Genomic DNA, 26,701 nt, shown 5'->3' with positions numbered 1-26,701 from the left:
TACAAGTTTGCAGGCTGTCACGGAGTATGATTTTCGCAAGGTCGGCCCAATATATTAAAACAAAATTTTTAACGAAGCTTTTTAAAATAATTTGTTTAACAAAATACTTATAAAAAACATTAAAATAAATCAATTTTGTGGAGTCCAAGATTTAATCTCATGATCAAGGGTATTTGAGGCCTTTTTAATAACCAACTAAGCTATCCAAATGTATAAAATAATTTTCAGGAAAAAATAAACACATACTCATAAATTGATCAAATTTGACATGTAACTCATAACTATCGGCATTTTTATGTGACATTTCCTGATTTCCATGATTCAAAATTTCATATCCATTAATGTTCCCGAGCAAAGATCATGACAAATAAAAATAAAAAATTGTAAGTATCGTCACTCATTATTCAGATCTGTACACCAGAAATGATTTTACATTTTGCAACCCAAATAAATGCTTAGAGTGAATCTATGTTCACTATGAGACTTCTAGCAGCTGTAGCCCGTTACTGCTAGAAAAACAGTAATAGCAAATCCAATTGTTGTCCATATATTTCCCCCTTGAAGATGGTTTGATGGTGCACCATTCTGTGAAGTAAAAAACATAGATGTGATTAGAACAATGTGATGCTTATGACAAGTGTTAGTATTCGATTTGGCTTATATTTGATCTAACTAGCTGTATCACCAATATATATATTTATATAATTGTAATTTGATATTTCAATGGTTAAATATATTACCAAATTAAGACTAGGTGCTGGTGCCGGTGCTGTGTCGGAATCTGCTGTAGTGTCAATTGGTGGTGCAGGGGGACTCTTGTGAATAACGGTTGGTGCTGGAGCTGGTGCTTGATGTCTCCTGTGCTTGTGTCTGTGTCTTCTTCTCTTGTGCTTGGAGGACGCAGGTGCTGGTACAGGTGCTTCTATTGCAGGCGTTGGTGCGGGAATTGGTGGCGAAGTAACAGGTGCAGGAGTTGGCGCTTGCTTTACGGGTGCAGGTGCTGGCACCGGTGTTGCCTTTACTGGTGCAGGGGCTGGTGGTGTTTGGACTGGTGTTGGCGATATCTTTGGTGGTGGTAACGTTGGTGGTGATGCAACTGGTGGTGGTGGCAATGTTGGAGTTGAGACAGGTGAACTTTTTGGTGGTTGAGGTGGTGGGACTTTTGGACTTGAAGCTGGTGCAACCTTTGGAGCTGGTGATGTAACTGGAGCAGATTTAGGTGCCACAGTAACAGGTGGTTGGCTTGTGATGGGAGGAGATGCTGCAACGGTCGGTGGTTGTGTCGTGACCGGTGCTGTTGCCGTCGGGGTTGTAGGTGGCAACTTTGTTGGTGCAGTTGCTGGTGCTTGGGCGTTGAATCCTAGCAGGCAACTGAGGCTTAGTAAAGTCATAACCCAGAACATTGTAGCCATTGTTGTGTGTGAATTGTTTTGTTAGAGACAAGAGAAAATTTGTTTCTTATTTATTGGCTATATGATCAAGCAGATGGGTAGAAACGTATGTAGTGGATCATCTGTGGAAGGAGGAAAGTAGCCTTCATTTGATTGTGACATTATTCATTGTCATTGATCATCTAACAAGGAACGTTAACTAATGGAAAATGTGTAGGTAACCTAGCTTCGTAAAATCAGTGGTCTTTAGATTCAACTCACACATTAAAAATTAGGCAATGATCGTTATGGTGTAACTTTCAAGAACATTTATTTTCATAAATTACAATGGAAAGGATTTATTTTGTTGCTTTTTGCTTTTGGATCTAGGAGGATAAATAGGCTTTAGTTGGAAAATAGACTTCGTCCTCGTGAGCTTAACTCAGTTGGTATCGACAATGCATAATATATGAAAGGTCCGGAGTTCAAACCTCGGCCACCACCAAAAAGGAAAATAGACTTCAAGTGGTTTGAGCATGTTGAGAGAAAGACATAATATTTTGTAGCAAGGAGAGTAAATTAAATGAAGGGTAACCAAATCACTAGATGCATATGAAAACTTTTAAATGAAGGGTAACCAAATCACTAGATGCAGATGAAGACCTATAAAATAAATTATTATGAAAGACTTGAAGATTAATGAGTCGGACTTGATTTCACTTCCTCCCTCGTGAGCAGGACAATCCTAGTTTCTTCCCCTCCATCAATCGAAGATGGGTGATTTCATTTTTGGCTTAATTGCACTTTTGGCCCCCTATCTTTCCAAAACTTGCGGTTACAGCCCCCTAACTAATTTAAATACAAAACAGCCCCCTAAGTATTGAATCTTTGGCAGTTTTGGCCCCCAACGCTGACGTGGCACCCTAAATGAGGTGCCACGTGTCATTTTTTTAAATTTTTTTTTGGCCTTGGGGGGCCAAAACTGCCAAAGATTCAATACTTAGGGGGCTGTTTTGTATTTAAATTAGTTAGGGGGCTGTAACCGCAAGTTTTGGAAAGATAGGGGGTCAAAAGTGCAATTAAGCCTTCATTTTTAGACCTGAAACCACTCCTGTAAATCATTTTTTTTTCTTCTCTTTTGTTTAAAGGGAAATGTTAACGAGTGCCCCCGGGGCCAGGGCCGTCTTAAACAATTTAGAGACCCCGTTATAATTTAAAATATTGGCCCCAAAAGGAAGCACATAAAAGATTGATGGTTTAAAAAAAAAATTGGGTACAAAAAACAAAGGGTTTGGATTCGGCTATATAGGAAAATATATATACAAAACAAGAAAAAAAAGACTAAATTTAATAAAAAATAAAAAGGAGCCTGCTGGGCCTTGAACCCAGGTCAGGGAAGCCAAAAAACAAGGAGGAAGCCACTAGACCATGACACTTTTTCCGTCATATACCCGACATTCAACATATATAAGTCATCTTTTATGGACTTGTATTTTAAAAAAAAAAAAATTTGGGCCCCAAAATAATCAGGGCCCGGTGTCATAGCCCAGCCTCGACAGGCTATGGGCCGGCCCTGCCCGGGGCACTTGTTAAGGGTTTTAAATAGTAATTTTTTAATAAAAACATGTGTATTTAATGCATTGGAAATTGAACTTTTTGACTTTTTGAAGGAATAATTTCTTAATTTAGAATGCTTAAAGAGTGCCCCGGGGGCACTCGTTAACAAGACCCTTGTTTAAATAAGTGATTTTCACATTCATTTAGCTTCTTTTTTATTTCATCATCTTAGTGTGGCGTTTTTTTGTTTGTCGTCTTTGTGCGGTGTTGTGTTGTTTATCCTCTTGTAACTATGTTTGTTTAGTTCAAATTGTGATATCAACTTTGATTCAGTCCAAATCTAATCAGTGACTTTGGTCTAATCAACCTTAAATATCTGAAGACATGAGTATTCCAAACACTTGAATATAATCATTACTGTAGGCTTATGTAGTTTATTGTTTTATGTTATTAACATAAATAATGTGAATTTGTTTACACTTTGCAGATTCATCCTTTCCGTTTTTAGTGGTTTTGTATTGAATCACTGTACTATATAATTTCGAATAAATGAATATTGTTTATTTTTAGCCAAAATAAAATGAGTCAAGCCAAAATATGGTTTTTGATAAACAATATGACATAATTTTATCTATGTAGTTGACCCCACTTAGAGGGATAGACTTTGGTAGCATTTAGCTTGGGTAAGCAAAGTTTTTTCCCACCATGGGAAAGTTGAATTCTTACCACTAGATTAAAAGAAGAACATGCTCTTATCATGCACACTCTACACTGAATTTTTTATACTATCTTCCCTAACCATTCTCTCTCATCTCTCACCCACCACAACACCAAGCTCACGTCCCAACTCTCCTCCATACTCTTCTCATTCTTCTGAATTTCTTTGAGTACTAGGTTTTGTGAATTCAATTCATACTTGTTTGGTTTGGTCTTCTTGTGGTGTAGTTATGTTCACCATGTTTGTTGGAATTTTTAAAGAACAAAGAAAGAATCAGAAAGTAAGAATAGAAAGAAAAAAAAATGAGATTTTTCAGTGACCCATTAGGAAAGTGAAGTTGAATGGTTAAGAGAGAAAGAGGAAAAGAGAGATTGAGCTCAGCTGAGTGTTTTGGATCTGAAGCTTGGTTTGGATGAGAATGGAAGTTACAGGTGGTGAAAGTGGTTGTGGGTGATGTTGTTGGTGGTGGATGGGGGGCATGGACATGGAGGAGAGAGAAGGGTGGCTGACTGAGTGAGGTTGAAGTGAAAATATATGATGAAGAGAAGGACGGCGGAAGTTCAACGTGGAAGGTCCGATGAGGTGGTGGGTCGTAGGTGCCAGGAGGAAGACGACAATAGATGATGAGTGGTTAGATCTGGTACTGTCAGACCATGATAATATTATGTTCCTTACATAATCCAATGATCCAAACAAACTTTCCCATGGTGGGAAATAACCTTCCTTTCTCAGGCTAAATCTCACCATAGACTTTGGTTGTTGTTGTCGATTTTGGTGATAATTTTTTTAAAGAAGTCAAATTAGTTCATCAAAATTGACATCAGAGATAATTCACATGACACATTTGTGAGATAAAATTAAGGGTTAATTAAGTAAATAGTCCCTATAAATATTCAGAATTTTGTTTTTAGTCCCTACAAAATAAAATCACACTTTTTAGTCCCTATAAAATTTTCCATCAATATTTTTAGTCCCTATAAAATTTTCCATCATCATTTTTAGTCCCTATAAAATTTTTCCATCATCATTTTTAGTCCCTAAAATGCTTAAGGAAATTGTCACAGGGACTAAAAAGTGTGATTTTATTTTGTAGGGACTAAAAACAAAACTGTGAATATTTATAGGGACTAAAAACTTAATTAACCCTAAAATTAATAATTTAGTTTATAAATGAATACATTCGATTACTTAGGCTAAATAGTTGGCTTGAATGGACTTCGGAGAAAAGGAATAAGGACATGTTTGTTTTAGATTTCTAAAACAATATTTTTGAGGTTTTTTTTTTTTTGTGGTGGCCGGGGTTTAAACCCCAGACCTTACATATTACCATGCGTTGCCCCTACCAATTGAGCTAAGCTCACGAGGACATATTTTTGAGGTTCTAGTTATATGTTTGGGTGTAGGATATTCTCAACAACAACAACAAAAATGAGGGGCGAAAAATTTGTTTTGAAGAAAAATGAGGTTTAGTTATGAGATTAATTAGAATAGACTGACAATGTAAAACAATTTACACTGTCAACCAATTAAAATCACTCAATTAGACACCTCACCTTAATGTTAAAAATAGAAAGAAAAAAAAAATCAAAGAAAATCTTTCCTAATAACTTTCTTCTAATCATGTTTCTTAGTTTAAGGTTGTTGTTTTCTTCAATCCCCTTTTCCTTTTATCTTGACGCTTATCCTCATTCTTCTTCATCTCTTCTTCTTTTAACTCCCTCTAAATCATGTAGCTTATCTTTTTAGATTGTTTCTTTCTTCATGATTAAATGTTTAACTTTTGTAACATTTAAAGTTTTTTTTTTTTTTTGTAAATAGCTCGATTTAAAAAATATAATTTGATTAGTCTATGGTTGTTGGGATGATCTTTTGGTACTAAATTAATAATATAAACAAAAGGGGTAAATTATTTGTGTTTGTTGATGAATATTTTTGATGATTTTGTTTGGTTTTCTCATTAGAGTTATTTTTGTTATGTAATGAAGCGGGTGGTGTGGGAGGAAATAGAGATGTTCATGATTTTCTTTTTTCTTCAAATCGTCTCCTTCAAACTAACTTTGGAAGGATGAAAGGATGCAGTTGAAAATGGCAACATCAAATACCTAAATTAAAAAAATTAAAAAAAAACATGAGTAGAAGGTATTTATTGAAAAAGATTTTATTTGATTTTTTCTATTTTAGCATTAAGACATGTTTAATTTAGTGATTTTAATTGGTTGACAGTGTAAAATTCTAATTAATCTCTTTAGTTATATGTTATAGTTATATATTTTTTGATTATTTCTTAAAGAAAAACCTTTTTAACTGACGGAGGGGAAAACATAATTTATGGTGTGTATGCATTTTTAATCAAATTAATGAAAATTTGTTTTGACGTGTATAATTTTAAACTTTAATTCTTTTCAACCTTGATTTATACTTCATTTTAAAAGTCGCTAAAGAACAATCTTCAGATTATTCATATTCATATAAAAAATGACTTTTTAGAGAATCTAAAACAAATAACTTCTGGGCTAATACCCTCTTTGTAGTCCAAAAAGAAAAAAAGAATAACCACAAAAAGTTTCTTTGTAAAATGGTCTTTACCAACTATTTTCTTAATAATGACCTGTATGTAAGTACTGTAAAAAAAATGACCTATATGTAAGTACGAGGTCTCTTTCACTTTCTGTTAGTATTTGATGGTTCAACATACCAATGCGACTGCTATGTTTTATCTTCAATTCAATCTTTGTACATACTCTCCATTTCTCGCCCTTTTCAAATAATTGAAGATTACGTTCTTGTTACGATAGCTTTCAAAGTTATTAATTACTTGAAATGAAAGTTGCACTGGGTGGTTGAAATTACAGTCCACGGTAGCTTATAGGCGAGATTGAAAATGACTCTAGAGATTACAAATATTGTATCATTCATCACAAGTTTGATAATTTCATTTTTGTGTGCTACGAAAATATTGACACTTTTATTTTGATACTCATTTAAAACACGAGGAAATATGATGTGAACCTGTTTTCTTACGAACAGAACATTACATGAAGGCAAAAGGGGTCCTTTCATGGGTTTTCTTTCTCCTTCTAAGGTGAAAGAATTGATCCATTATATCCGTGATCATAATCATACCTGAGTCAAGTTGTTGTAACTGGTGTAGAGACGACAACTTGACACATAAGATGGTATTTTATCATTACACGTCTGCATCGGAGAATGTACAGGCTCCAAGGCCATCGGAAAAGGAGACCCTTAAGGAGCTATACATGAGCTTACAGCTAGAACGTATTAGAGATCATGTCTGAGGGATCATGGGAGGTGGTCCGCTGGAAAGGAGCAGTCTGGCTAGGCTGAATTTGGAGCAGATCCTGCATGAGATTTAGGGAGGGATGATTTATAGTCGGAGGCGTAAGGGTGGTAGGAGTGGCACTGCTACCCAGTAGTTTTTTTATTTTCTGACTTGATGGATAATTTTAGTTTTAATTTATGTTTGGAATTATTGATGTAAAATTTGAATAATTTCTATTGTTGATCTATATTTAATTTGTGTTGTTTCATATGTTTCCATTAATTTTTTTGCATATGATCTGTTTGTTGCATGTTCAAATCATCCATGAATCCTCAATTTACCCAAAAAAAAAAGGTGATAACTAATCAACACATGTTCTATTTTTGTGTTGACATCGTTGAGATTATATAATCTGAACTATATATTGTTGAACCAAAATGAGTTTTGAATATGTTAATGTGTGTTCAAGTGTGCATGACCATAGAACTAGATTTTAATTCTTAAGTCAAGTTTTGATTCTGAAACATTAAGATTACGAATGCATAAGATAACATCTGAAGCAAAAGAGGAGATGTTAAAACTTGGAACAACATCTGAAGAAAGGTCAACGTTCTAATCAGAAGAGGATTTTATCTCATAAGCATTTGAAGGAATGAGGACTCTGAAGGATTCATACATCTGAATACCACGTCAGAAGCTGAAGACTATGACCAGCTTTGTCGTCTTTTGAAGGAATGTCACTATCAGACTCAGGGTCGTATGTTTGTCTTCTACTGACAACGTGCATAAACAAACAAAAAAATTCAAGGATAAGGAGAATGTAACGAATCATTCCATTAGAAGCAAAGAAATTTCGAATGACTACTCGACGACATTATCCAATTAAGGCAACATCTCAACGTCTCTGATCAAACTTCTCAAGGATAAATTTGATGTGTTGGCACTTCTTCAACAACGGATCTCTCATTTTCTCCTATATAAGGACCTGGGAAGTTAAAAAGAAATTTTTTTTTATAACTTTTACAAGTGTCCTTACTCTATCAAATTATATAGGGCACAAACACTTAGAGAAATTATTAAAAACTTTATATCTTAGAATTTTTTAAGTATTATCTGAACTTAATCTTCTTACACCTTTGATTGTATATCAAGTGTAAAACACAATCTCTTTTGAGATTGTAGAAGTCTTTTTCTTGTGTGATTAAGCAAAGGAAGTCTCTTACTGTGTGTTTAAGCAAATTGTAATCTTGTGTGATTATAGTGAAAATATCTTGGAAGTGCAAGGGGACTGGACTACTCTCAGTTTGAGAGTGGAACCAGTATAATTTGCTTGTGTCGTCTCCTTCTCCCTTCTCTCTCTTAGTGTTTAATTGAATTTCACTCATAACTCTATTTCAAACTTTGCTTCCGATCAGACTCTAAACGGTTTTTTTAAAAACACTTCAAAAAGATTTTTAAAAAATCAACACAATTCAACTCCCTCTCTTTCTTGTATTTTTCTCACCTTCATATATAATCAGTTAGGATTATATAATGAGAAATGTGTTAACTTGTACACTGTAATTCGTATTTGAAATGGTTTATTGGTGAATTTGACACATTTCAGATTATATAGGCCGGAAAATTATTAGAGTTTTTAGATTGTATTTTTCAAATTGTATATTTACAAGTTTTGGGTAAACCAAAGCAAGGTTAAGAATTTTTAGGGGTTTCAGATTACATAACCAAAGCAAAGTTAAGAATTTTTAGGGGTTTCAGATTACATAATCTGAAATTTTTTAAAAATCAGTTCAGATTATATAATTCGAACGGAGTATTTTTTAAATACAGTTGAGCAAAGAGAAGACAATATGGTGGCAAAAGAAATATCCTTATTTTAGAACTGAGGGAGAACATCAGGTCAGTTACACTATGCCTATGTTCCCATCCCATTGATATAGAAAGTTGCTCTGTAGGCTTCGTTATTTTGCTCTCATGCACCCTAAACTGACAAAAATACCTTCAACCGAAGTTAACTACCATTTACTACCAACAATAGTTAACTATTAGTTTCAGAGAGAAGACACAATTCAAGCAAGTATACAAATAAATAATGATATTCAAAAGGAATGAACAAGTGGAATAAATAATATGATGGGAAGGTTTTGGGGTTCATTTTTCTTATAAAACAAAATCCTCCTCATTTAGGGGAATTCAAACATTGTATTGGACGAGAGTTTTGGGGGGTTTATATGCATTTTTCAAATTTAATCCATATTTTTATTATATTTAAAATTAAAATTTTTGTTTTTTCGGTCATTTAACGTAGTGGCTATAAATTCATCCTTACTCTTTGTTTGGAAGTTTGGAGAGGAAGGGAGGGAGGGTTTTGAAAAAAATAAAATAAAGGAGCAAGTGAAAAAAATAGAAGACATTGTGAGAAGAGGACTTTATGATTTTTTTTTCATAATACAAAATCCCTTTTGTCTGGGAAACTCAAAATTATATTCGAGAAATGTTTTGAAGAACTTATATGAATTCTTCAAATTCAATCAATATTGTTATAATATTCATAAAATTTTAAAATATTAATAAAAAATATTAGTTTATCATCCTCTAAAAAAATTGTTCGTTTTTAAAAAAATGTGTAAAATTTCTTCATTTTTATATATACTTTTCACACTCCAAAACCCTCCACTTCCCCTTCCCTGTACACCAAACTCTCAAACAAAGCACAAAGACAAATAAATAGAAAAATATTTGGGGTTCGAACCCCAATCACTACATATATTTTGCAATGTATTCAATATTTACTAACTGAATTAGAGTAATGCTAACAACATTTTTTTTTTTGAGGAAACAACAACACTCTCTTTTGAATACTCTCTCTAATACTCATTCTTTTATTAGTTTAAATCATGGTAGATCTACACTTTGAAAATTGGATCAACATAAATGGTGAGACATATCCTTCAAAAAATAAATAAATGGTGAGATATATATTGATTTCATTCGATAAAAGAGTAAGTGATAAAAGAAAATGGTGAATGAAAAGTGAGTGTTGTTAGCATTTAAAAACATTTTAATCAGATACATTAAAATCATTTCTACTTCTGAATATGTTGAATTGTTAACACAGTTGTAATTTGTTGAAGAGCCCGGCCGGCGAATGCAGAAGCACCTGTTTTCCTTCCCGACCCGTCGCTTTCTCAGCAAATCCATTCCCCATGACCTATACGACCCACCGTTTTCACACTCTCCAAAACTCCAAAAAACACAAAATCAAACCAAACAAGACCCACCAAATCTACCTCTCAAATCGGACCTTCCATTCAACTTCATGTACTCTTACTCCGAAACCCACCATTCCATTAAACCCATAAGCTTCCGCGAATCCCCTAAGTTCTCTCCTTTCGGACCAGGACGCCTCGACCGCAAATGGACCGGTACTTCCGCTCCGGTTCAGCACCAAGTCGACCGGAAGAGGTTTGAAGAGGACCGGAACCGTGTCCTCGGAGCCCCCTTAGAGGATCAGGAGGTAGCGGAACTCGTCGAACGCTACCGTCATAGCGACTGCTCTAGGCAAATCAATTTAGGTGGTGTTATTCAACTCTTACTTTTTTATATTTGTGTTAGTTTTTTTTTTTGAATCGGCAAATATTTATTAATCGCGATCCCCGCAAGACGTAAGATATGGACGAAAACAAGATACAAATGGTGCCGCATATAACGGTACACTATAACCACCTAAAAACACCGTGAAGATAAACCCTTCAAAAAAACAAGCACTGTAAACACAGTATCCCCACCCCTGAATATATTTGTGTTAGTTAATATTGGGATTTGAGAACAAATGCACATAGTTGTGACTAATAAGTCTGCTGCAATGTTAAATGTATGTCTGCACGGTGCATTTGTTTTTGTGTTTGTCTACTTAAAAAAACAAAGGCACAAACGCACCGCACGGACATGCATTTAGCATTGCGTTTGTACTATAATTATTGTTTAAAAATCAACTCATGAAATATCTGCACATGTATGATAAATTATGCTGTTGAAATTCAGTCCTTCACTCATTTGGTTTTCCAATTATGGGTTATGCTCTCTTCTCTCGAAAATAGTTTTAGGCTTTGTTTGCGAGTTTGGAGGGGAGGGAAAGGCTTTGAGGGGTGGAAAACATGAGGGAAAATGGAGAAATGTTTCAAAAAATTTAAAAGAGTAGTTTTTTAGAGAATGATTAATTAATGCATATGATTACTATATTTTTAATTTTAAAAATAATATAACAACATAGATTAAATTTGAAGAATTCATATAAACCCTCCATAACCCCCCAAAACCCTCATCCAATACAATTTTTTAGTTCCCCCAAATGAGGAGGGTTTAGTATTATGAAGAAAAATTAGCCCCCCAAGGCCCTCCCCTCCCATTTTTATCTATTTCTTCCACTTACTCATTCCTTTTTTTCCCAAGCCTTCCCTTCCCTTCCCCTCCAAACTCGCAAACAAAGCCTTAGTGTACCCAAATTTGGGTCTTAGTATAGGTGTTTTCTTATCGTAGTTTAATGGCAAGTAGCTAAACGATCTTGATGTTGTGCTAGGGAAGGGGGGAGTCACTCACAACACTTTGGATGACATCCATAACCATTGGAAGAAAGCTGAAGCTGTTAGGATTAAGTGTTTGGGCGTGCCAACTTTAGACATGGACAATATTTGCTTCCACCTTGAGGTCAAACATAATTGTTTTTCATTTTTATTTTTAAAGTGAAAAGATTGATCTTTCTAAAGTAGAGTTTCAAAATGGTTCTTGTTTATCTACAGGACAAGTCTGGTGGAAAAATTATCTACCGCAACATGAATATACTGATCTTGTACAGAGGACGACATTATGATCCCAATAACCGTCCTGTTATACCTCTTATGCTCTGGAAGCCGTATGCACCAATATATCCCAAGCTTGTGAAGAATGTGATTGAAGGTTTAACACATGAGAAAACAAAAGAATTGCGAAACAAGGGGTTGAACTCCCATCCTCTGATGAAACTCAGTAAGTAAATATGCGGCTGTAGATTTACAAAAAGAATTACTATTTGTCTTTTTACTATCCCAGTTTAAAGTTGGGATTTTCATGTTTAGCTAGAAATGGTGTTTATGTGAATGTGGTGGAGAGGGTGAGGGAAGCTTTGAAGACTGAAGAGGTTGTGAGACTGGACTGCACTCATGTTGGTACAAGTGACTGCAAAAAGATTGGAGTGAAGCTAAGGGTATGTCTGTAGGATTATAAAATTCAATGCTTTAATCTTTAGATTGAAAATTTCCTTAAAAAAATATCTTTAGATTGAAAATAAAACGTGCATGGTTTGCTTAATGTATTTAACTATGTTCCTATTAGCACAGGATTTAGTGCCATGTGTCCCTATCTTGTTCAAGGATGAACAAATAGTCCTTTGGAGAGGAATTTTAAATCAAGAACAGCCTTCAGATCTATAATGGAGTATTAAATTATAGGGTCTAATGCTAGAATTTGGAGATGTTTCCAAGCTGGTGTGATACTGACATTATGATTCAGTCATCTGTACATCTCACATATTTCCCCATACACACAGAAAACCTTGGCAGGAGAATGTTAATTGACTGTGATGCAAAGTTAATAATATTATTGTATGGTACCATTTCCTTAACTAATCAATTTGGCTGAGAGTTTGTTAGCCAGCATTTGTTTTCATGGAATCATAATCAGGCAATCTGCTGAAGGGGAGATGTATTTGGTCATTATTAAGATCACTCAAATCAGCTTGTTACTGCACACGAAGGCTGTATGACTTTCATAGTTGGAGTTTTTCTACGAGTCGATTATTCATTTGTTTTTTGTAAGACAAGTCTCAGTCCTTGGTAGTTCTTATTTTGTTAGTATATCATGTATTGTGACAATACAACCTAAGAACACATTACAATGTTGTGTAGTAGGCATCCCCACTCTGTACACTGCTTTGAGGAAATGTTTACTTTGACAGCTTGGATTAGAGCACTATTTTGTTTTGTATTGAACCAATGAATCGGAATGCTGTTGAAAGTTTATCTTATGGTCTAGGGTTTAGGACATTGACATTGTGGCACTGAGGCGGAGGACTCTCCCAATGCTTTTCATTGTCTATATGTAAAATATGTTTTCTTGGTTAGATGGTGTTATTTTGGGGTTGAAAGTTAGAAGCACAGACCAAATCAAATTGTACTGCTAGATGCATCGAACGACTCATCATGTGTGCTTGACTATGTGAATGCAAGATTTCCTTGACCGTAGGAATCGACACATGTAGTTAAGCGTTCTGATTTAGAAAAATAAAAATTTGAACCTTACTTGGAAGTGAAGTCTTCTATGCAACAATACATTGTTCATTTACCTTACCAGCATGAACACTGAGAATTGAATGAGCAGACCCATCTACTTTGTCTGAGATTTTTTTTTTATTTACTTTCCAAAAATATCCTTTACACTCAAATCTATTTAAAATACAATCATAATGCCCAAATCGCTTACTCATAGATTAAAAAAAAAAAAAAAATCCAGTTACATCCCTGAAAAACAACGAAACAAAAACACATAACTCAACTACATATCATCTCTCATGGAAATGAAAATATTTTACCTGAATCCTAAAGTGTTGTCGGTTTCAATGTACCACAGTAGTTCACCATCCTACCACAACATCTTTGAGCAGAAAACACATAGAAGCAGCATAAGCACTTATACTAAAATGGAAATTTGAAACCTCCCATGATGCCAAAGTAACTTCCCTCTTCTGCAACGACAAATGAACCCTATGAGTTCACTTACATACACGCGAACTAAATTTACGTAGACCTACGTGAACTTGGTTCATGTACATCCCTGAAATTTAGAAGAAAAACTCATAAACAAAAGAATCATTATTTTTTTGAGCTCAAAATCAAACACATCTAGTTACATACAATGAATAAAACAGTTTCAAAACGCCTAAGGGGAGCTTGAAAGCGCGAAAAAAAAAATGCATGAAGAGAAATGAAATTGGAGGGATTTTTTTGGTAGTGGCCGGGGTGACCTTGAATATTTTATGCATTGTCCTAACCAACTGAGCTAAGCTCACCAAGGCAAATTTGAGGGATTTGATGAGAGGTAATGAGTGAAAAGACGGGTTTTAAAAATTTTATTTAAAAAAAGAGGATATTTTAGTATTTTTTTTTGGATAAAAAAAAGGATTGATGCCCGAAGAAAAAGGATAACAACACCCAAGCCTTATTTCACTAAGTTGAGTTGACGCTATATTGTTCTATAAAAAATCATATCTTTCTCCAACTCATTAATCTCGAAATACAAAGAAATTGGAACTACAAAATCGAACGAAGAGTTTCCACTACCATACATTTAGCAACTAACAAATGCCTAAATTAATCAGACATTGCTCATAAATAATCAAAAATTGAGTCGGACATTGCTCATAAATGATCAAAGACAAGCCTCCTTTGCATCCTTCATTAGTCAAAGCATCAACATAATAATTTAGGGAGGAACCAATTTTTTAGTGTGACTAGAAAAAATCTTTGCCTATTGCTTTAGTCTAGTATTAGTGAGTGGTTTCTCGATTTAATTTGACCAGCTTTCATATTCAATTAAAGAAAGTTTAATTAGTTTCATAATTGCCTTGTTTACCTACCAGGTCGGTAGCAATATTTTCAAACTTTCATTTATAAAAACATTCTTCTTTCTAAATTGCCACTCATTAGCAGGGCAAATATTTGTTGCCAATGCTACAGCCTACAAATTACAAGTCTACTCTTTCACCTCTCAAATACCAAAGACATTAACTTCTAGCTATACATTGCTAAGACCATAGTTGTCAAAGCGGAAACGCGGCGCGGCGCGGCCAACAAAAAATTGACGCGGCGCGGTAAGCGGGCGCGACGCGGGCGCTTTTACATGACGCGGACACTAAAACTAAATATTATATTATTAATTAAGGACTAAAAAAGTATGAAAAAAATATATTTAGTATTAATATAGATGAGAAAATTTTATTTTGCATTCACATTTAGACTTCATCTTGATCATATTAATTCCTAGATCTCTAGATCGTCTTCATCTTGATCATATTAATTCCTAGATCTCTAATCAATCTTTCACCCTTTCTTCTTCATTTTGACTGTAAAAAAAAGGATGATTAACAGAGAACAGAGATGAGATTTTGTGGTTTCTGATGAGATTTTATTGTTGACCCGCTTTTTGCCCGCGTTGACCCGCTTTTTGCCCGCATTGACCCGCTTTTTGCCCGCGTTGACCCGCTTTTGTTCCGCTTTTGCCTAACGCGCGACTCGGTCGCGTTCTGACGCGCTAGGCTGTTTTCAGCCGCTCCGCGCCGCGATCGCGCCGTGTTAGACCGCTATTGACAACAGAGGCTAAGACATTAACTTCTAGCTATACATTGCTATAAATTCAAAAGAATATGTAAAGCCATGCCAAGAACCACCATACATGTATTTTATCACTATGCTACAAATCAATTTATTATCTATTATAAGTTATATTTACAAGAAACAAAATTCTGTCAAAGAACAGTTAATGAAAACAACACAAGAATGGGTGTTTGAATCTGATGAGTCCAGTCAGCAGTTCCAGAATCAAAAGCACCAACAGACATTAGCCATATCTACAGCCAAAAATATTCAACCAGGGCCTTCTCCCCTTGGCTTTGCTTGATTGAAGTTTTGGTCCAAAATAAACTCTTTCACTACATACATACATACATTGGCCTTTACAGACGCAAGCTAGAGTGATTAAAATATTCGGAGCTATAATTTTGACTACCAAATGCCATCCTCCGAAACAATCTTATTTCTTCAGATTGTTGTGCAGAGTCAAATGCCTGGCTTTCACCAACCCGCATTCCGTTTGTTAGATCTGAAGTTGCTAAGCTTTCGAAAGCTCTAACAACCTACGAAATGAAATCAAGAAAAAACAATATCAGTAGCTTGCATGTTTGTTTGTTGATAAACTCTCAGATTTAATATGTTTGCTGTTTATTTTCAATATTTACCTGTCCCATGCGAGGTCTCTTAGAAGCTGAATGTCGAACACAAGCAGCAGCAACTTCAATCATGCAAAACATTTCACTATCAATGTAGTTCTTCCCTAGCTTTGGATCTACCAAACTCTCAAATTCCCCAGTTTCAAGTGCATCACTAAGCAATGGTCGAGCCTGAAATAAAGGTAGCATCTTCAATGGCGATTCAAGTAAAGATGATTAACCTTTACAAATTTATATGACATGACTCTATATTCTCATTTCTCATGTATGGATTAGTGTTGTCAAATAACGGCTATAGCGTAGCAGAATTTGAACAAATTTCTATTGTTACGCAATATGCCGTTTAGTACATAGTGTTGCCAAATAACAGCTATAACGATGCTATATCACTAAAGTGTAGTGGAATTCGAACAAACCGCTATTTTCCGTGAACCACGTTTGACAATACCGGTATGCATGCATAGTTTGTGGACACAGCACACTATGATAAGGTCAACACAAATGTTGCTATCCACGAAGAAAAAAACTATAGCAAAATAATATTCAGGTATCTAAGTCTTCATCAGTTTGTGTTTAAGATGAACGATGATACTCAATAAATTACCAAGTGCCTCTAAACCTTGATATAGAGATATGCACTGATATATGCATACTAAAATTAAGACCAAGACCTGATACTCCAGAGCTAAAAGAAATTAAACACTAGAAACATACATCTCAAGTGTAGATTCATTGTTTGATCATTAAAAATATTGCCAAACATCGGAGGCATGGAAAACCGAGGACATTTGGTGTGCCTGCATTAACTAAATTAAGGCTTATATACCTTGGACAACGGAACACAAAAAAATACAGAGCATGGATTTATTCTCTTTGATTCTCTTAGAATGTGTTCACCTCTCAGGTCAGTGATTCAAAAGATTGGGCATTTTGTTGTCCTTTTATACAGGAGTCACTATAAATAAAAGATAAAATTTCCAAAGAAAAGAAAAGCACAATCATGAAATAAATTTCTGATCCTTAGCATTTGTTTAATAGAAACTAATGGTTTATCAGCAATAATAAAGCAATAGTAGTACATAACTTAGGAGAGTAAGATTGATATCTTTATATACCCATTCAACTAGACTCTCATCTCCCATTTGTGATGGATCTACGGGCATCCGTCCGGTAATAAGTTCCAAAAGCACAACTCCAAAAGAATATACATCAGACCTGTCAGTCAATTTTCCACTTGATGCATATTCAGGGGCAACATACCTTTCAATAGGGAACAAAGGCAATCAATATTGACACTTTTTTTTGAACCAATAGATTGTTAGTCTAAATGCAATATTAACTAAATGAATAGTTTGCATAAATAATAATAAGCATATACCCACCCAAAAGTTCCCATGACGCGCGTCGATACATGTGTATTTGCATCCTGAGCTAATTTGGCTAGGCCGAAATCTGCGACCTATAACAAAAAAATAGGAGTACTTAGATTTGGATATAATAAGTGAAGCAAACAATAACAAACATTGAATAAGTGGAATGGCATTTACACGAGCTTCATAGTTGTCATCCAAAAGAATGTTTGATGGCTTGATATCTCTATGAATAATCCGAGGATTGCCTGAAATATGCATAATTCAACAACATCAGTCGTGTCAGCTCGATTGACTCAATTCTAATGTAACATTGATCCACATCTGAAAGTATCTATCTATATTTAACAATTTTTATATGCATCAAATTGAATCTTCTAGCCAACAAGCCATATCTACTGTCTACACTATTCAGTATCATAGAGTGTCCAACAATTGTGTCAAGAGCAAAGAACAAAATAATGAGGATTGGTAATTACAGTCTTCATGAAGATAAGCTATTCCTCGAGCTGCACCAGCTGCGATTTTAACACGTTTTTCCCATTCGAGTACAGGTTGACCTTCTTCTGCAAATTCCAATATTTCATTCAACACAACACAATCAAAAGTATTCAAATATTCAAAAAATCTCATGTAAGAAACAATCTGTTAATGTACCAACTGAGAAGGAGTTACATTTACCGTGTAGATGAAAATAAAGGGTATTGTTAGGGACGTAGTCATAGACAAGTATTTTTCTGTTATCTTGAATGCAGTATCCAACTAATGAAACCAAATGACGATGATGTATGCGACTAATAATGTCAACTTCGGCTTTGAATTCTCTCTCCCCTTGACTTCCACCAATTTTGAGTTGCTTCACTGCTATCTCTCTCCCATCAGGTAAAATTCCTTTATACACAGAGCCAAATCCACCTTCTCCCAAAAGATTCAGAGTCGAGAAACCATTTGTGGCCTTGATTAGCTCTTCATATGAAAACCAGTTCCTCGAGTGGCCCATTCCACCACCAGGATCAGATGGTGTATGCACAACATCACTGCTTACAAGAGGAGTAGAGGCAGCATGTATCTTAAAAAATGATGAATCTGGACAATAATTTTACAAACCTTAACTGATTCAAATTCAATGGTAAGAAATTGAAGTTTCAAAGTATGATCATGATAAAAATAAGAATGTTAACAACTGGTTCAACAAATATGCATAAAAAGTAACTTGAGGCTCAAGGCGTGTGTCTACCGTCTAGTGTCCAACACCTAACACTACCTACACTCACACATGTGGTTACATTCAAAGTGTCTGTGTATCGTGTGTCCAATGTCCGTTGTTGCAAATAATAGGAGCAAAGAAATTTACCTGATTCAGTTGAGGAGGAGGGAAGAGTGGAAGGCATGACATAACCATGATTAGAAGAATCCTTTTTGCTTTGTCTTCTGAAGCACCAGATAGCAACTCCAATGAAGCCAAGAAATATAATTCCACCAAACACAGCAATAGCCAATATAGCACCAGAACTAATTCCTCCGGATTGAGGGCTTGAGTTTTCTGATCCGTTCTGCGGCGGTGGAGGAGGTGGCGACAGTTGAATGATTGAGGAGGGTGTTGGAGGAGATAGCCTCGGTCTTGTTGAATTTGATGGTGGAGGTGGAGGTGGTTGTGTAATAGGCCTGGCAGGAGGAGGGGTTGATGATGTTGGTGGTGGTGATAGTAATGATGATGGTGGTGGTGATGACTTTGGAGGTGGAGGTTGTAATGGTGGTGGTGATGGGAATGATGATGGTGGTTGTACTGGTGGTGCCGGGGATGGCCTAGGCGGTGATGGTGGTGGTTGTAATGGTGGTGGCGATGATGATGGTGGTTGTAATGGTGGTGATGATGGTGGTTGTGGCCTAGGAGGTGGCGTTTGAGATGAGTTTTTAGGGGGTGGTGGAGGTGAACGTCTGGGTGGTGTAACAGTGGGAGGAGGGGGTGAATTATCCGGTGGAGGCGAGGTTCTTGGCGGAACAGGTGACTGTGGTGGCGGTGGCAGAGGGCGTGTTGGCGGGGTTAGAGTAGGAGCTACAGGAGGCGGCGACGGAGTTGAAGCACGAGGCGCTGGTGAAGTCGGAGTAGGAGACGGCACTGCTGGAGGAGGAGCTGAAAGAGGTGGTGATGTTACTGGAGGAGGTGCAGCTGATGGTTGTTGCGGTGGCGGAGCAGTGGCTGAGGAAGGTGGTTGAGTGGTATTAGAGGATGCCGGAGACGGCGACGCCGCTGACATATTTATCTTTCAACGCTTGAAACTCGCATTTCTTATTAAAAACACATGAAGAAGAAGAATGAATGTTTGTGTCACCAACCCAACCAATATGTTTCTTATTTCTGTAAACTATCTTGATGATCACCACTCAGCACCATTGACAGGATCCTCACAACTTAAACTTGTTTTCTTTGAATAATTCTTCAACTTTTACTCAATTCAAGAACAAGCTGATAGTAATACTCCTACTATTCTTTTCCATTAATTAATTAATTTTTCTTCTCTCCTTTTGCTTCACTAACACGGATTGTGGGGTCCAATTCCAAAATCAGAACAACCCCAAATTCAATAGTGCCAAAGTTGAAGAAATATTTGGACTCGCAAATTAAAAAATTTAATTTAAAAAAAAATAAATATTGTTATTTATCTAGAGAGTTTTTATCAAAAATTTATCAAAAAAATGTCTCAACCAATTAAATTTGTTATTTGACGGAAATCAAGGGAGGTAATGGTGTGTAATTAAGTAAAAGTGTTAGCAAATACACTGTCTTAAAATTTTCTTTATAAATTTTGTCACTATATCTATCATTTTCCTTTTCTTTTAATTTTTATCATTTGTGTGTCTAAAAAACTTAATATTGGGTTGCGTCCGTGTAAAAGTTGCTCAATTTTCAAAAAGAGTTTAAAGAATTTCTTTTTTAATCATATACACAAAAATTATAAATGGGGTCACATATATTACTCATCACAACATCTATTCACTTTATATTTTATTTATGAAAAATGCTAACTTATGTATTACATTTAATTTTTAACTTTTTAATAAATTAAATGAACAAAATTTTAGAGAATAATATTTTTTTTGAGTTTATTAACATGTGCTTTATGGACACACGTTAACACTACCCTATATTTATTCATAAGAGAAAATGGGATTACAAGTGTAAATCCACAACAAGTTTTTTCTTTCACTCCATTGTAACTGTTCCACCTCAGCACCTTGTGTCGACACCAAAAGCTTGCACAGATTCGTCGACGCCTGTGGAAATTCCACACCTTCATAGTGAAGTTACTACACTTCCTATAAGGTCCCTTGGAAGTTGGAACACACACTCCCTTGGTTGTTATTGTCCATCCATTTCATGTACTATTATCTTAGCCGTTGAGCATTTCTATGACTATGTCTTTAAAATTTAGGTCTTTTTATAATCATATCATCAAATATATATAAGGCTTAATTAATGATTTGGTCCCTTAAGTTATTTGTTGGTTACATTTTGGTCCCATAAGTTATTAACGTTACAATTTGGTCCCTTAAGTTATTTGTTGGTTACTTCTTGGTCCCATAAGTTATTAACGTTACAATTTGGTCCCTTAACTTATTTTTTGGTTTCGTTTTGGTACCTTAACTCTTCCTCCGTCAACCACTCTGGTCCTTTATGTTATTAGAGTTAAGGTACAAAAACGAAACCAAAAAATAAGTTAAGGGACCAAAACGAAACCAAAAATTAAGTTAAGAGAACAAATTGTAACGTTAATAACTTATGGGACCAAAATGTAACCAACAAATAACTTAAGGGACCAAATTGTAACGTTAATAACTTATAGGACCAAAATGTAACCAACAAATAACTTAAGGGACCAAAATAGTAATTAAGCCTATATATAATTAGTACTCCCTCCGGTCTCAAATGTAAGGAATTTTTCACTTTTTAGATTCATTCAATAAATTATGTATGTGGTCTATAATATGGACCACATACAACATTTATTAAATGAACTTAAAAAGTGAAACGTTGCTTACATTTGAGACCGAAGGGAGTATTTTATTAAGTTAATTGTAATTTATCATAAAACTATTTGACGAAATTAGATGATTAATTAAAGTTACTATTTTTCTTAATACTGTCGACAAAAAAAAAATGAAAACAATAGTCGTTTTATATAACTAATATATTAATGTCGTTTTTTTTATAAATATAAGCACATAAAAGATACAATTGATAAAATGAAAATATTGTAACAGATTTTCGAATATTTTATATAACTAATATATGAATGTCGTTTTTTTTAAAATACTTCATGTAACATGTTAAAGCCTTAAATAAACTTCATATAATTAAATACTTTAATTGTATGTTATATATTTTCTTTAATAAAATTAGTATTCGTTTTTTTTAATATAATTTGAAAATTTTATAAAACTCATACATGAATAAATGTTGGCTACCATATAATTAGTTAAAATTACTTTTTTTTTTTTATCATCCTGAGCTTAGCTCAGTTGGTATGGATATTGCATATTATATGCAGGGGCGGGAGTTCGAACTCGAACCCCGAACACCTCACTTCTTCATATTTAAAAATGTGTGAGCTTTAGTCACTATACTACATGACAAAAAAATTATTCTCTCTCTAGGCTCTCTCTTATATTTCCTTCATGGAGGAGGTGGTGTTGGATCAAGTTTTCACCTGAAATAATCACTCCATCTTTTTCTCTCTATTTTCACCCGAAATTTTCACATGAAATTAGACTTTTTCTTTGTGACTTCGTCGTTTGAGTACAACGTTGTGTTGTTCATTGTCTTGTGAGACTTTCTTTGATTTGTTGTTATGCCCCAATGTTCATTTGATTCATGTTAAAAGATAAGTTATTCAAACAATGATTCATGTTTAGCCTTTGGTTGGTCCGGTTGTTTGGCAACTGGTGTTGACGCAGGGGTATGCTTGTGTTTCATCAAAAGTATATCCTTGCGTCATTACTTTTTGGGTTGATTCCTTTGTTTTTGGGTGGTTTTTATAGGGGTTTTTGTTCGAGTCTGGTGATTGTATGGCAACCGATTTCCCCTTTTGTATTTTTTTTCTCCTCCCGAGCTTGTTAGTGCTCCTCGCACGGGCTCGTCGGTTAATAAAATTTTGCCGTTTCAAAAAAAAAAAAAACAATGATTTAGAAGTCAACGTTGCAAATCTGAAGACATGTGTATTTCAATCATTTTAATTTTATAATATTATTTATAGAGATTTTACTATTATATGTTATTAATTTGAATATTGTAAGTTGTAGCACAAGTATTTGAATTGAATAAATTAATATTCAATCATGTTCTACATTAAAGTCATATAAAGTTCAATAGTCTTTTGCATTCAAATAATTTTATTTTCAACTATAAATATGGAAAAATCTCGTTTGGAGACATTTTCAAAATAATTTGATGAAAACATAAGCCTACAAATAACTTTTTTCTACATTCAAAATAAATTACATTTCTTCCTTTCAAAAAAAAAAAAATAAATTACATTTCTTAATTTAAAAAAAAAATGTGAAATGACAAAAACAATTTATAATTTGAGAGAGATGAAATAGTTCCTTAAAAAAAAAAAAAAAAATACAGCTGAGATGTAACTAAGCCGACGAATAATACATACAGTATTAGGAACGATCTCTATTTTCGTTGTTTCTTGTGTCGTCGTGTTGATTCTGAATTAAAAAGAAAAAAGACAAAAAATGGCGATTAATAATTACGCAAGCAGTCGGCATTGTATGTCACCACTGCATCATCATCAACGGCGGTCGATTCATGTTGTAACAAAACCCTTTGTTCTTCTCCGCAACTACGCTCCTCTCGTTATGGTTCGTTCACACACTCAGAAACATGAACCCTCTCACACCTCCTCCTCCTCCTCCTCCTCCTCTGCTATCGATTTTCTCACTCTCTGCCACACTCTCAAGGTATGCTCTCTCTACAAACACAAAGATTCAACCATTCATCCCTTATCTGATTGAATTGAATGTGTATTGTATTGTATTGTGTAGACCACAAAGAGGAAAGGATGGGTTAATCATGGGATTAAAGGGGCTGAATCCATAGCTGACCATATGTACCGTATGGCTTTGATGTCACTCATTGCTTCTGATATTCCTGGATTGAGTAGAGAAAGGTTCACTGCTTTCACTTTCACTTTCTTTTCTTTCAATTTCTCGTCTTGTCTTACTCCTTTGCTTTCTTCTGTGTTGTGCAGATGTATTAAAATAGCTCTCGTCCATGATATTGCAGAAGGTATGTATTTATGTCCTTCTCACTCACTAAATTGCGCGATAATAATCATTTACTACATTGCTTATCAATTACTCCCTCCGTCCCTTAATGTAACCACCCTTTGCTTTTTTCACATTTCTTAAGAAAAGCTGACAATGTAATTATTATGTCTATTTTGTGTGTTAATATTACCATATTGTCCTTTGTTTGTATATGTATTAAATTTGACTTTTTAAATTTCAAAACAAGTTAGTAGTATTAATTAGGGGTATGTTTAGGAAAAAATTAATAAATGCATCTAGTAATTTGAAAAGGGGTTTAGATTTAGGGACAGAAATAAAGTCAAATGGGTGGTTAGATATAGGGACGGAGGGAGTAAATGATTCAACCTACCTCGAGTGCTTTGATAATCGTTTTCAAAACCTGATTGCATTACATTACATTTTCTCTTCGTTAAAAGATACTCCCTCTCGTCACCTATTATAAGCAAAAATTTCTCAGATTCATTGAATGACGGATGTATTTTGTATGTAGTATAAACCAGATACATTGGTTATTCGATGAATCTGAAAAAAGAGATTGGACCGGATAGTGTTTATAACTTGTACAACCAAAGCAAAATTTAGTGACAAACATGTTGAATTATTTGTATTTCTTTCCTGAACTGTTGCTTAGTTGTCTTTCATTGTGTGTGACTCAACACATTGCTTTTTCCGGTGTATAGGTCTACAATAAAGATAAAAGGAATTTGGCTAAGGAGTAGTTTTTTACAATATATTTATAATTTATAATATATTGCAATCTGAGTTCAGTGTTATACTCAATAGCTATTGTAGGAGATATAACACCATCTGATGGTGTGCCTAAGGCTGAAAAGAGCCGAATGGAGCAGGAAGCTTTAAACAAAATGTGTCAAGTTCTTGGTGGAGGGATGAGAGGTATTGCGAAACATATTTTTCTTTTAAGTTCCGTCGGAGCTTTGAAATTTGGCATCAACTTTATTTGAGATGACATTCTTTTTTGGTATTTGAAGCTGATGAGATCCAAGAACTGTGGTTGGAGTATGAAAACAATTCTTCTTTAGAGGCTAATGTTGTTAAAGATTTTGACAAGGTATGCATATGCTACCTAGTACGCAATGCAGATGGATCTGTTGTGTCTTTTTTGCTCCTTCATTAAACCTTTCTCTGTTTACCATCTTGGACTCAAAGTAAATTGCACATTTGCGCCCTCTTGTAGCATTAGTTATCATCTTTTTTATGAAACCAACGAAAATCTATTATCGTAGATGTATCTGAAATTTGGAACATTTCCCTCGTAAAATGCATCTTTAGATCTGTAATATGAAAATTGGAGACCTTCTGGTTGCTTTCTAATTGCATTGTTTTGATCAGGTTGAAATGATTCTACAAGCACTGGAATATGAAATGGGTAAGTTATAGACATTAGACAGATACATTTGCATGTAGCCTTTGAATTCATATTACGAAAGCAACATTAGAATCCTTTAACTGTTGAACTCATCAAGCATTTTAATGAGTTAATAAATAATTTTTGCGCAACAACACCGTTTTGTAATGCTAAAAAATAACTTGATTATATTGTACATTGTGCAGAGCATGGAAAAGTACTGGATGAATTTTTCATTTCAACTGCAGGTAGAATTGAAACTTCTCTTCTACAGATGAAATGCATGAATCCTTATTTGGACCTTAGTCAATCACATAATTTTTTGTTTTGTATTCAGGGAAGTTCCAAACTGAAATAGGTAAAAGTTGGGCAGCCGAAATCATTTCAAGAAGAAAATCTTTATCAGCAAAAAAGTTAAGTTGATAAAATGGCTAAAAGTGGTGCCACATTGCTCATTCTGGTCGGTGAGATTTGGAGAATGACTTATTGCCAACAATTAGACCTGGTCTGGTTTGGATCCAGAACTTGGTTGTAGAATTTTAAACAATATTTGGGATGACTTCTACGTATGTTGTTGTCCCTGTCTAATAGGATTTTTTCCCCCTTTTTTAATGATGTTTTATCTTCTTCGCCGTTGACGCATTTAAATTTGACTTTTCCGTTTCATATTTTTTTTTTTTTTCAACATTGACTGTAAATTATTGTCAAATACTTGGGCAAATATTGAACTTAATTGCAATTTTTTCTATGCCAGAGTTGAAAGTTGTGCAATTGTTGGATTTTATATATATCTAGGCAGTCAATTGGAATAAGCATCGCTTTTATAATCAAATTGTTGGATTATATATATAGGCAGTCAAGTTAGATCATCTAAATGGCTTTTATTTAGGAAGCTTTTTGAGGCCTTAACTATACTGGTAATCTTGCCATTTTAGTTGTGTCTATGAATGATATTATGTAAGACTTGATATTTTTGAATGATAATATTTTTGGTTTTGTTGTGCGTAATTGTTATTTTGTATCAGTAACTAAAATTAAGCAACAAATTAACTTTAAAATCCAATTTCATTAACTTCAACATCAGAAATTACAATAACTTTACTCATTCATAAACTCTACACATAATATAATCTCAAGTCAACACATTACATGACTATATACTATTGATGATCAAACCTATTGTCGTGACGACACAAACCAGAGCTAACAACAACAGTCTTCAACATAAATGTTGTAGATTTTTCTTCATTCTAAATCTTGGTTAGTTTCCTTGTAATTGTCATTATTTCCATATATATTTCTTGCCACATTCGAAACATTGTTGTCAAACACTCTATGTTTGTATTTAATTGTCAAAACGCCGGCTGAAGTAACCACACCCAACTTCAATGTTATTAGGCTAAATACAACTAGAACAAACACAAACTTAGTCATCAACACAAAGGTTTATCTTTCATAAAATCAAAATGTAATCACTTACCATCCAGTCTCGAGATCTCCATAATTTTCGACCTCTATTTTGCACCATATTTTTGTTATTGTGAGAAGAACATATTGCTCTTTACACATCTGGAATCACTTCACCCTCACTCCTATGAAGCCCCGATACCCGACACGATACCGATACGATACGATACCGATACGGAAAAATTTGAAAAATTCCCGATACGATACGGCTGGGATAC

The 26,701-nt window shown here is 34.6% G+C and overlaps 4 protein-coding genes across 5 annotated transcripts; 2 read left to right on the top strand and 2 right to left on the bottom strand.

The window, feature by feature from the left end:
- Positions 1-253: 253 nt before the first annotated feature.
- LOC146922235 (uncharacterized) lies at positions 254-1,435 on the bottom strand. The gene is made up of 2 exons (XM_085715269.1): positions 741-1,435; positions 254-585 (listed from the first exon to the last, which is right to left on the bottom strand). The coding sequence occupies exons 1-2, from the start codon at positions 1,410-1,412 to the stop codon at positions 487-489; spliced, it is 771 nt and encodes a 256-aa protein (XP_085571395.1). The 5' UTR covers positions 1,413-1,435; the 3' UTR covers positions 254-486.
- An 8,600-nt stretch (positions 1,436-10,035) lies between these two features.
- Positions 10,036-12,981, top strand: LOC146922234 (RNA-binding CRS1 / YhbY (CRM) domain-containing protein). 2 transcript variants are annotated; one of them, XM_085715265.1, is made up of 5 exons: positions 10,036-10,500; positions 11,505-11,632; positions 11,725-11,950; positions 12,040-12,167; positions 12,301-12,981. In XM_085715265.1, the coding sequence occupies exons 1-5, from the start codon at positions 10,074-10,076 to the stop codon at positions 12,391-12,393; spliced, it is 1,002 nt and encodes a 333-aa protein (XP_085571391.1). In that variant the 5' UTR covers positions 10,036-10,073; the 3' UTR covers positions 12,394-12,981. The 2 variants fall into 2 exon arrangements, with proteins under 2 accessions (XP_085571391.1, XP_085571392.1); XM_085715266.1 differs by having other exon boundaries at positions 12,296-12,981.
- A 2,433-nt stretch (positions 12,982-15,414) lies between these two features.
- Positions 15,415-19,781, bottom strand: LOC146922233 (proline-rich receptor-like protein kinase PERK9). Its single transcript, XM_085715263.1, has 8 exons — positions 18,687-19,781; positions 18,014-18,418; positions 17,812-17,898; positions 17,510-17,580; positions 17,345-17,421; positions 17,078-17,222; positions 15,972-16,133; positions 15,415-15,869 (listed from the first exon to the last, which is right to left on the bottom strand). Exons 1-8 carry the CDS (start codon positions 19,588-19,590, stop codon positions 15,690-15,692), a joined length of 2,031 nt encoding a protein of 676 aa, XP_085571389.1. The 5' UTR covers positions 19,591-19,781; the 3' UTR covers positions 15,415-15,689.
- Positions 19,782-22,926: 3,145 nt separating this feature from the next.
- Positions 22,927-25,787, top strand: LOC146922232 (Metal-dependent phosphohydrolase). Its single transcript, XM_085715264.1, has 8 exons — positions 22,927-23,299; positions 23,384-23,508; positions 23,590-23,627; positions 24,434-24,544; positions 24,640-24,719; positions 25,001-25,037; positions 25,223-25,264; positions 25,354-25,787. Exons 1-8 carry the CDS (start codon positions 23,075-23,077, stop codon positions 25,437-25,439), a joined length of 744 nt encoding a protein of 247 aa, XP_085571390.1. The 5' UTR covers positions 22,927-23,074; the 3' UTR covers positions 25,440-25,787.
- Positions 25,788-26,701: the final 914 nt, after the last annotated feature.

Source organism: Medicago sativa, chromosome 5, assembly GCF_051527215.1.
Source record: "Medicago sativa cultivar Bolivia chromosome 5, Bolivia_mono, whole genome shotgun sequence".
NCBI classification, from domain to species: Eukaryota; Viridiplantae; Streptophyta; class Magnoliopsida; order Fabales; family Fabaceae; genus Medicago; species Medicago sativa.
Note: the sequence above shows the minus strand (reverse complement) of the source record. Positions and strands in the feature narration are given on the sequence as shown.